A 12,355-nucleotide genomic window follows, 5' to 3' on the forward strand; every position below is an offset into this window, starting at 1 on the left:
ATTCTACATTTCCCTTCTATTTTCCACCTTCACCAGCAAATCTTTCTTTTTGACCCCTTAATTTTACTTTTTTAGATATTATTCCATCATTGGCAACTCACATTTTGCTCTTTATTTATATATCTGTCAATGTATACTCTTTATAACTCTCCAAAGAATGTAACAGTTCTTAGGAGTCACATGTATCATCATTCCAAGGAGGAATATATACAATCGACTCTTATTGAATTCCTTATGATTGCTCTGTGCTGTTTACCTTTTTGTGCTTTTCCTGAGTCTTGTCCTGGAAAGTAAAAGTTTAAATTCAGCTCTGGTCTTTTCATTAGGAACACTTGAAAGCCCTTCATTTAATTAAATATCCATTTTTTTTCCTCCTGAAGGATTCCTTAGTTTAGCTGGAGAGGTGATCCATTGTTTTAATCCTACCTCCTTTGCCTTCCAGAATTTCATATTCTAATCCCTCCAGCCTTTTAATATAGAAGCTGCAAAATCTTGTGTTATCCTGACTGAGGGTCTCTGATATTTGAATTGTTTCTTTCCGACTGATTACTATAAATTCTCCTTGACCTAGGAGTTTTGGAATTTGCCTATAAATGCTGTAGAATAGAGTTAAAATTTGGGTTGATTTTAGACTAGATAACCTCTGATTCTAAGATTCTATCATTAAACAATCTCCTCTTAATCAATATTTGTCATAACATTTTTCAAGAAAACTTGAAATAGAGTTTTTTTTCTGCTGATCTATATTTAGTGAGGTGAGATTTCTCCACTTACTCATATTTTACTCTTACCTAAAACTGGAAACATTGTAGAAAATCTTATTAAAGGGTAGGTTAGAGAATATTTAGAAAAGGAAATGATAACCAAAAGATTATATTTGATAAGCTTCATTTCCTTAATTTCCATGGATTCTAGAATTATTATATTATAGTACAATTTAAGTTGCACTGTGTGTAACCTTATATGTAAATGATAACTTTATTAAAATTTGCTTTGGTTGGGCAAAATCTGGAATGTTGTATTAAATACTGGTGATTACATTTTAGGAAGGAGGTAGATAAATTTTACAGTGTGTGAAAGAAAGTGACTAGGATGATGAGTGATATTGAGGTCAGTCGATAGGAGAAAAATTTGAATTCGGTGAGGATATTGGCCTTGATTAAAATAGCTATGGAGAGGCTTTAATGGTCTTCAAGTATTTCATGGGGGTGTCATTTAGGAGATTGAGGGAATTCTTGTTGTGTAAGGATAATATTTTCACACTACTTTCTTTCCATCTTCAATGCTTAGCACAGTGTCTAATGTATAGTAAGTGCTTAGTAAATGTTAATTTACTGACTGAATGCTTAGACTTAAAGGAACAAAGGAAAAACAATGGAAATTTTGAAAACATTATAATTTCTATCATAATACTATTTCCATCAATACTTATAGATTAGCACTATCCGAATATGAAATGAATTCACAGCATGTAATGAGTTGATGTAACTGTAGGTCGTGAAGTAAAAGTTGACAAACCATTTGTTTCTTCTATGGTATACAGGATTCTTTGTTTTGTATGTGATGAATGAATTGTCCTCTGAGATATCTGCCAACTTTCACTTTATTTGGTTATATTATTCCACTATAAATCCTGGAGTATAGAAGTCATATCCTTTATTATTTTCTTTTCCCAAGTGCTAATACATTGACCTTGTTCAATAAATATGTCAAACTTAATGAGTATATAAATATCCATATTTTCATATAGAAATATTAAGATTTTAACAACTGTCTCTCATAAGCATAAAATTATTAATTAGATAATTATAAGCAGTGAATGGAGATTACAAAGGTACTTTCTTAATAATGACCAAATATGAGCAATCTGTGTCTGTGGATGGGTATGATATTGTGAAGATACATGCCACAAGCCCAGAAAATCAGGAAGAGGTGGTGAAGGGAGGAGAAATTACCAAGGTCTACTAGTGGAACTTTGCTTCATAAATGTTCACTCTGTATGAAAAAGAATGAGGATCCCTGGTGGACATTGCCAGCAATTCAAAAGCTACTTACACCAGGGACAGTGGTATTGTATTTTAATACAGAGAACAGGGTTTCCCATACACAATAGAAGCAAACTGTCAGTGTCATAGTTCAAATTCTCCTTAAATGTAGTTTTCTGATTATGACTTTCTCCACGGCCCCTTTCACCTCTTTGTTCCTCAGGCTGTAGATGATGGGGTTCAGCATTGGGGTTATCACCCAGTAAGACAACCCGAAGATTTCATCAAAAAGCTTAGTGTCCTTAGACTTGGGCTTCATGTACATGAAAAGAGTAGACCCATAGAACAAGATCACTACTGTCAGGTGGGCTGAACAAGTGGAAAAGGCCTTTTTCCTCCCCTCAGTAGACTTAATTTTTAGGATAGAGAATAAAATAAAGACATAAGAGAAGAAAATAAGTAGCAGAGGAATGATTAACAGAATAATGCTTGCAATTATCATAACAAATATATTAAGGGAGATGTCTACACAGATAAGCTTCAAAAGGGCTACAATTTCACAGAAAAGGTGGTCAATAATGTTATCACAGAAGGGCAATATTAAGGCAAGAACAGATTGTATGGAGGCAATCAGAAATCCTAGTATCCAGGTCCAAGCAGCCATCTGGGCACAGAGCCCCTTGTTCATGATAATGGTGTATCTTAATGGATTGCAGATGGCTACATACCTGTCGAAACCCATTACCACCAGCAGCAGACACTCTGTAGACCCAAGTCCAAGACAAAGAATCATCTGTAAAGCACATCTAATAAAAGTGATGGATTTTCTTTCAGATGTAAAATTAACTAGCATTTGAGGGACTGAGGAGGATGTGTAGCAGATATCCAGAAAGGAGAGGTTCCCAAGGAAAAAATACATAGGTGTATGGAGGCGAGGGTCCAGGATGGTGATGATAAGGAGGGTGCCATTTCCCAGGAGAATCACCAAATACATCAAGAGACAGAGCACATAAAGAAATACCTGGAGTTCTGGGTAGTTAGAAAGCCCCATCATAAAGAACTCTGCCACAGGTGTATAATTCCCCTTTTCCATATTATTGTATTCAGGTCACCTAAAGGATTTAGGGAAAGAGACAGCCCATATAAATGATAATGATGAGCAATGATGATTTACATTGTTATTATGGTTTTTCTTTACTATTTTCTTTTCTTCATTATTATATTTAATTTATTATTTTTGTCTTGACAAAAAATTTAAAGCTTTAATTTAAAAAAGTTAAAGCTACTCACATGTAAACAATACTATAAAACATAAACTTTAGCTATTTCTATATATATGTATAAACATAATGAATAAAGAAAAAATGTATTCTGTGTTGTGACTGAAATTAAGAAAGAATGAGGTCCAAAGTTCCATGTACAAACAAATTATTGGTAAGGCTAGCATTTACCTATAAATTAGATCTCTTAGTTCCTCAGGAGGCCCAAATAGGAAGAAATCAAGTCAGCTAGCTTTTGTATAGGTTTCTGCAAAGCACAGAATAAAGAACAGGTGATATCAGAGATGGAAAACAGTATGATTGGTTACAAAATCAGAAATATCATAGGCAACAAAAATAATATTCTTAGTTCGACATTTGGAGGTAGCAACAACCCTTATTTCTATCCTGCTGTCCAGGAAGTTTGAGTGATATGAATCTATCTCCTTCTTAGTGCAACAGAGATAACATATTTTCTTGTCATGGAGTGAATGACAGGAAAACTAAACTGAACTTGAGATAATATATTTCCACTAGGTATCTAAGGACAACCAAAAGTATAGAGAAGACAGGTTTCCTTCACTTCAAAGTGACATACAGGGAAACCGAACATTTAAACATTAAAAATAGCAGACTTTTAATTAAAACATTTTAAAAGGGAAACTGAAGCTTTAAACTTAACTTAGAAAAATAATGTGGATATTGAACCTCTGAATTTCTGAACTGAATTTAAATACTAAGAAACATCATTTAAGCAGTTATGGAATAGAATAAAATATAGAATGGAATCAAGTCTAAACTATAAAATCAATATTAGATATCAACAAGGTGAACAAAAAATAGAATGTAAATTATTCTATATTGTTGTATAGTTATTTTTCAGTCATGTCTGACTCTTTATGACTATTTGAGGTGTTCTTGGCTAAGATACTGTAGTGTTTTGTCATTTCCCTTTCTAGATAATTTTGCACATGAGGAATTTAAGGCATACATGGTTAAGTGACTTGCTCAGAATCACGTATCTAGTAAATATCTGAGGTAGGATTTGAATTCACATCTTCCTGACTTTAGGCCTAGCACTTTATCCACTGAGCCACTCACTTGTCACGTATTCTATTATTATATAGAACAAAAGAAAATCTATTGTATATATTAATAGAAATTACTATAAATGCATTGATAATTTCTAGTATTTACTATTGTGAATAAATTCTCAAAATATTTTTATATTGACTTGACCATAGAAATTTCTCCAAATACTCTATTTCTGTGAGTTTAGGCTTCTTTCGGCATCACAAATCACTTGTTCATTTTGGATAACTATGATCTGTGTTTTTCTATTTAATTCAACTCAACTGAACAAATAATTTTTTAAACCCTTACCTTCCATCTTAGAATCAATACTATGTATTGCTTCTGAGGCAGAAGAGTGGTAAGGGCTGGGCAATGGGGGTTAAGTGACTTGCTAAGGTCACACAGCTGAGAAGTATTCAAGGTCAGATTTGAACCTAGGACCTCCTATCTCTAGGCCTGGTTCTCAATCCACTGAGCCACTCAGCTGCCCCTGGAAAAAATTAATTTTTGAAAGCCTATTCTGAGTAAGATCTTTATTCTAGCACTATAAAAGTGAAAGAAGACATATTTTACCTTTTGACTATTTATAATTTACTATTTATATTTTGTCATAAATTATAAATTAAATTATTTAAATTAAATACATTTTCTATTATAAATATGAATATTATAAATTATATTATGAACTATTTATAATTTACTATTTATAATCTAATTTGTCTGGTAGTCATGGTAGGGATAAAATATACAAGGAAATAAATAATATATTATACAGAGGTCCTTAAATCCTTTTTTGTGCTGATATAGTTGTCAAAATATTGGAAAAATATTTAGACCTTTTGTTAAGAACTTCTGATATAAGGTATATTAGACTAATAACTACAAAGGAGTGGATCTGACAACATATTAAGAGAAATATAAGGACCAAATGATCACTTTTAGTTTGGAAGTTGGGTGAGGGAAAATTTCTGATAAATTTTCAAATAAGGTTATAGCAGAATTGTTCCTTGAAAGACTGGAGGCATTTTGATTGGAAGAAATAAATAGGAGCAACCCAAAACATGTTGGAGAGAGTGAATAAAAAATAGGTATGTAAAAAGAGGGGTTAGTAAGTATTCAATATTAGCAGCTTTGGGGAATATGGGGACGTGATGAATGAGAAAAAAGCTGCTAAGGACAATGGAACCAGATTGTGGATGACCTTACATGTTAGTGTAAAGAGTTAAAAATATTCATTTGCCAATGGGCATTCAGCAAAAGTTTAAGTAAGAAACCTACAAAATAAAGGAACACAGAAAGAGAAAAAGACTTTTTTAGTAGTAGTCTGAGAAATGGATATTAGAAGAGAGAATAGAGTCTGAGGGTGATGATTGAAGTAGTGAAGTCCTAGAGGAAATGGAGATGACATCAAGAGTGCAGGTGGAGGAATTAGTCCTGGGAATGAAAAAGAGATGTCTTCCTCTGAGTATATATGGAGGAGATGAGAGATGAGTCCTAATTAAGAAGCTATTGAAATAGTCCAAGGCAAAGGTGTTAAGCATAAAAATAAGGCTATTGAGTGTTTTACAAAAGGGAAGATGGATGTAAGAGATAATACAATGTTCAATCTGATATTCAGCAATTGATGTAAGGAAGATAAAAGTATAATTGATTATTAGGCTTCAGATACTGGTGATTAGAAGAGAAGATAGGAACATAAACAGAAATAGAGAAACTGAAAGATGGGCAGGATTTTTCTGGGAGGGAGAGGATAGCTTCAGTCTTGGAATATTGAATTTAGGGTGCTGGCATAATGATAAAGATCAGGCAAGTGAGAATGGGAGAGTGGAGCTTTTAGAAGAGGTGAGAGTTGGGGACAGAGCCTTAGGAATCATCTACACAGAGGAGTTAAAGTAATAGGATTAAATGACATCGCCAGGACATAAATATTAGAGACTAAGTAGAGAGTGAACCATGAACATTTTATTTAAGGGATTGATAGAGGTTAAAGAGTCATTAGAAGAGTTTATGGTTGAAATTAGAAGTAGAGAACTATCAGTGTAGTATCATCAAAGTTGAAGGATTAAAGAGTTTTGGGTAGGAGTTGGTAGTCCACAATATAAAAACAAAGATATAATATATCTTTATATATATATGTTTACATATATATATATAATATAATATATATATCAAAGATATAATAGAATGAAGGTAATTTGATTTGGTAATACATTGAACACCCCTTACTTCAAAGTGTGACTTCTTAATCCTTTTTATTGTCTCAGAGACCCTTTTGGCAATTGGCTGAAACTTAAGGAACACTTTGCAGAATGTATAAAATGAAACCTTCATGATTGAAAAGTAAGCCAGTTATGTTGAAATGCAGTTGTCAAGATATAAAAAAAATTCCACAGATTGGAAATTTATCCAAGGATCATTTAGGGATTTGTGGACTCCAGGTTAAAAGCCCCAGCTTTAAAAAAAGCAATTGCAAATAAGCTCTTGCAATGGAAGGCAGATTATCAGGACTTTATGAGTAAGTGGACTCTTAAGAAGTGTAGACACCAGTTTCAGGCTCTTTTTTAGAAGCCTGACAATGCTGTGGCATAGAACAATAGGTTGAAGGAGGTAGTATGGAAGGGTTTTTTTTTTTATCTTTGCAAAATATAAAACCCTGAAGTTTCTTTTTTTTAAGCCAGATAGGAAGCACTTCTTGCAGAAGGAAAATGTATTATATAAAGGGTACTGATTGAAAGAGTGAGGTAATGGAGAAAATGGGATTAAAGTTATAGGTGGAGGAATGAGAAAAATAATCTCTCCCTCTGAAAATAAACTGAGAAGAGGAGAGAAGAAGACAAAGGGAACCTCTAGTGATGGATATAGGGAGCTGAGAGAGTTCAAGTCAGAATAAATTGATTTTAGTCAAGTAGGATGGGAAACATTACCTGCTGCAAAAGAAGGAGGGTAGAGCTGGAGCTTTGATTCAAGAAGATAAATTTTATCTCATTTTCTGTGAGAATGTGATAGGATGTGATTCAGATTTGATTAAAGTCCTCCTATAGGTCAGGAAGAGCCTAGCTGAAGTTAAATATACATACTTCAGTTCACTTAAAGCACTACTTTTCCTTATGCAATAATGTGTAGAGCATTAAAATTCTTAACTTTTACAATGACTTACAGATTTTGGTATTCTATTGTTATGCAAGAACATTAAGGAAATGTTAAAAATGTAAGTAACGTGATTAGTAAATTTACATTTTGTAAATTGAAACATGTTGCAATTTTAGATTGAGTAACATCCCAGTGATAGTGGGTAAAACTCCTGCATTAAAGGAAAAAAAAAAATTGATCCCTAAGGCTAGGATTAAAAGTGTATTTCTGCTAGGATGGTGACAAGAGTTTAATAAACTTGTCAGCTTTAGGAGAGAAATCTTGTAAATCATCTATTTTACTTGCTGGAAATTTGACTTGAAGATAATCTCTACATTTCTGGTGCTTTATAGTGCTAAATGGTACATTATTTTTATTTTTTTATTCATTTGTAGGAGATTCAGTCAGTACAGTTTTGGGATTTCCTCAGATGGTATTGGGTGGTACTGTAGAAGAGAAGGCAGATGGTGGTAATTGCTCAGAATTGGCAACAAGCAGGGTAGAAATGACAAATGGATAATAGGGAAAGGATTCAAAGATGGAGTGGAAAGCATTGTTGAAATGGCTGATGACTGGGTCAGGAATGAGTAGAGAAGAAAGTGATAACAGAAGTCTTATCCTTTCTTTTCCCTGTCCTCTGTGAGAAGCAATAGAAAAGGACTTCTAGGGGACTCTGTGTTTATAATAAATTACTCATTCCTTTTTTACTTATATTTTTTCTGAAATGTGATGTGGAAGAGGATGAAGGCAGTGTGACTCTGCTTTCCCAAATGCTGTTCTAGCATTGTCAGTGATTTTGACAGAAATAGGGAAGTATAAGAAGCTTTGGATAACCACAATAATAGTAACAATGATCAGGAAAAGATAAAAAGTGATTTCTAGTTAGAGAAGTTAAATGAATATATTAACTATTTTTTAATCTTAAATAATTCTGGTGTTTTTCAGTATGGTTTCTACTAATGATTTTTATCAATTTAGGTTTTTTAGTTACATTAAAATTCCCAGTTACCTCTTTCTCTCCCCTCCCTCCCCATACTTGAGAGGGGAACATCTGACAAAAAAATATGTATACATAAACTACATCTTTTTTGTTTCTATTTATCAGTTCTTTTTATGGAGGTGGACTGTCATAATTTGTTCTTCAAACATTTATTTAGTAGCTCTATATAATGCACTATTGATTCTATTCATTTTGCTTTTCATAATTTCAGGTAGGTGTTTCTATGTTATTAATCTTATCATCATTTCTTACAGCACAGTAGTATTCTACTCTATTAATATTTCAAAACTTTTTCGACCATGCCCCATTGCCTCAATTTAAAATTCTTTGCCACATGTTAAAACCAGTAGAAAGGCATATTGGCTATGGGAGGGGAGGTGGTCGGGGGTTGAAGGGGAAAGTAAGAGCATAAATCATGTAACCATGTTAACTTTTCTAAAAAATAAATATTAAAAATGTAAAAAAAATAAAATAAAATTCTTTGCCACCACAGTGAGAGCCACTATACATATTTTAGAACATATAATTTCTTTTAAAAATTCCCTTGATTACCTTGGGAAACAGACCTAACATTGGTATTTCTCTTTCTAAGGGTATACAGAGTTTTATAACTCTCTGGGTGTAATTTTAGTCTGCTTATTTTTTTATGAAGTTTATGAAAATTCATGAAATTTCATAAAATTTCTACTGAATTAATTTTTAGCATAGGGTCTATACTAGGGCATGCAAAGTATATCAGTTATATCTGGTTTTTACAAAATGTTTTAACATTTTTATCTTCTTTGATCTGTACAAATAAGTTTCTGAAGTAGATTTAGTTGCAATTATTATCATTTTAAATGTGAATAAATAAAATTTAGAAAGATAAAGTAGCTTCCTCAGCCAATTAAGTCTCTTTCAAAATTTCACCATCATCTTTCTTGTTTTTTTTTCTTGGATTAAGTAGTATCTTCAGACTTCCATAGACAGCTCTTTTGCCTATGCTACTGATACCATCTTCTCTTATACCCCTTTCCAAAGACTTGCTGTAGTAACCTTAATTAATTAATCTTAAATAATTTCCCAATTTCCCTTTTCTCTCCCTTTTCACAAGATCCCTCTCATCTACACACGTATACTCTTCTGAACCATGCAGGGAATTATTATATGACCTTTGTTACCTTCTTAGTCAAAGGCCTTATTTATCTCTTTCTCCTTTGCCACTCAGCTTGCCCCTATTACTTGCATGAATTTCTTCCCAATCTTTATCTTGTGTTCTTTGTCCATGTGCCTTGATTGGATGTAAGTTCAGAGTATGCTCAATTTATGTCCTTATGCTTTTAAAGTAAGTTTCTGACCTGCTCCCATGAAATCTGCTAATCCTATCCAATTCAAACAAAACAAAACAAAATTCACACCTCAACTTTTGATCAACTCTCCCATAGGCTGACTATAAGATAATCTCTCCATGTTCATGGGCAATAGGTTGATTTACAACCTTACAGCCTGCTGTGAAATGAGGTAATAGCACCTGATTCACAATGTTGTGAGAATCACATGGGATAACATGTTTGATCTTTGGAAACCTTAAGGCATGTTTTATATGCTAGCTATTATTATAATTATTATTCTTGTTTTACCCAGTTATACCTTGCTTCCATATATTTCTGGTTTATTTTCTTTCTTTTTTTTTTAAAACCTTACCTTGGGTCTTAGAGTCAATGCTGTGTATTGGCTCCAAGGCAGAAAAGTAGTAAGGGCTAAGCAATGGGGGGTTTAGTGACTAGCCCAGGGTCACACAGCTAGGAAGTGTCTGAGGCCAGATTTGAACTTAGGACTTCCCATCTCTAGGCCTGGCTCTCAATCCACTGAGCTACCCAGCTGCCCCTTCTGGTTTATTTTCTGACACAAGACCACTTACTTAAATGTATTTGAGAAGTGAAAACTAAAATTCAGAGCATCATTTTGTCCTCTGTGATATTGTTATGTGGTTTTTAATTTAGATACCAATTTCTTCCATTCAGAAACAATTAGAGGATGATAAAATGTTAGAACTAATAGAAATCATAGAATATACAACATGGAATATGCTTATGAGGGCTCTTAGAATACAAAACAAGATAGGCAGAACTGGAGACAATATGAGGATACAGAATTTAAAATGAAAGACCTGAAAGGAAGTGAAATGTTAGCTTTAGAAGGGGCCATGGAAATTAGAACATTAAAATGTACCTGATGAAAGGGAACTTAGAATACAGATTATAGAATGGTGGAGTTGAAATATGATTAGTATATGGAATGCCAGAGCTAGAAGGAACCTTATTAAAGTTACTGGAGAAGGGACCCTAGTGATATTCTTGTCCAAAGAAATGATTTAAGAAATTAGAAACTGGAGCTGAGAGAGAATCTGAGGCTTAGTCAGTATTAAATATTAAATGTTACATATAGTGATATCATATTAATAATAATTAATGAATGAAAGAGAAAAGATATTTCAAGTTAATAGGTTCTTTCTGATTCAGAAAAAAACATTCTTCATGACTTCCTCTCAGTTTGCTTTGCACTTGGAGTTTAGATGAATACTATACTAAATATTTTCACATGGTTCAATCTGTCTTACATTCCTATTCCTCTCAGTATTTCTTTTTTAATTCAACATCCATTCCCAGTTCACATTACCACTTTCATCTCTGACAAGGATCTTTCCCAGGACAGTTCCCATGATCCTAATTTACCTTTCAGCTTAGAAGAGTCTTCATCTTCTCCTCCATTGATATCACATCATTTATTTTTGATTTTTCCAGCTTTATGAATAGAAAAAGAGCTACTTTGAAAATTTCAAAAATGATATTTTTGTCTTTAGACATCACTAAATATAGATACGTAGTCTGTAGATAAGATTTCCTAGGCTGTCATGTGACTCTATAATGAATTAGCAGTAATTGCTTTTACAAAATCTATTTTTTCCATGCACATTTTTCTTCTGCTACTCTTCCTATGATATACTATCAGAAAAGTGTTAGATTACTACTTTTTAGTAATATGGAAAGATATTTCCAGAACCAGAGGAGTTTTTCCCCTCTAACTTTTAAGTGATTATATTAACTAGTATGGAGAGGAACTATACACATCTAATTCTTCCATCAATGCCTACTCTAGCATGCTGGCCTTGGAAAGTTTCAAAGACTCAACTACTGGATCTGTATGCCAATTTGTCCCTCTTCCCTCCTCCACCCCAATGTTCTGAGGGACTTTTTGTAATCCCTGAAGTAATTTAAAGTTTTAAAGAGGAACTGTGTGGGATTTAGCAACTTTCAGAACATTTGGGAATAAAATTCTAATGACTTATTTACCGTAAGCTTATTAGGATTTTCTAAGTCTAAACTTTCCACCTCCACTCTTGATATCATAATTATCTCCTCCCTCCTTTATCGTTGCACTGTCAGATATTACAATTTCTTTCCAATCCTCCCATTCAATTGTTACTTTTCGTCTACCAAAATATTCACGTCTCCTCTATCCTATAGGACACTTACATTTAATTATACCACCTTCTTAAGCTATTATTATTATTGTTATTATTAATTGTTTTCTCTTTTACTTCCTCAGCTTCTGCAGCACTATTTGGTTGAATAAGTTTTGGTATATGATTGTGATAGAATAATATCGGGCTGTAAGAAATGATGAGCAGGTTAATTAGAGTAGAACATGGAATAACTTCCATGAAATAACAAAGAGTGGAATGAATAGAACCAAGAGAACATTGTATACCATAACAGCAATATTGTATGAAAAATAACCATGAATGACTAAGCAATTTTGAGTTATTAGAATACTCAAATCAGTCATAAAAAAACCTTTGAAGGAAGTTGCCACTCACCTTGCTAAGGGAAATTAACATATGGAAATAGGTATTGTATAATTTCACC

At 33.1% G+C, this 12,355-nt stretch overlaps 1 protein-coding gene across 1 annotated transcript; it reads right to left on the minus strand.

The window, feature by feature from the left end:
- Positions 1 to 2,136: 2,136 nt before the first annotated feature.
- On the minus strand, positions 2,137 to 3,078 carry LOC123230989 (olfactory receptor 13D1-like). The gene has a single exon (XM_044657190.1). It carries the CDS (start codon positions 3,076 to 3,078, stop codon positions 2,137 to 2,139), a length of 942 nt encoding a protein of 313 aa, XP_044513125.1.
- Positions 3,079 to 12,355: the final 9,277 nt, after the last annotated feature.

This window comes from Gracilinanus agilis, chromosome 1 (genome assembly GCF_016433145.1).
Source record: "Gracilinanus agilis isolate LMUSP501 chromosome 1, AgileGrace, whole genome shotgun sequence".
Taxonomy (NCBI): Eukaryota; Metazoa; Chordata; class Mammalia; order Didelphimorphia; family Didelphidae; genus Gracilinanus; species Gracilinanus agilis.

Coding starts and splice junctions, on each gene's coding strand:
- LOC123230989 (XM_044657190.1), bottom strand. CDS start 3,078: ATGGAAAAGGGGAATTATACACCTGTGGCAGAGTTCTTTATGATGGGG.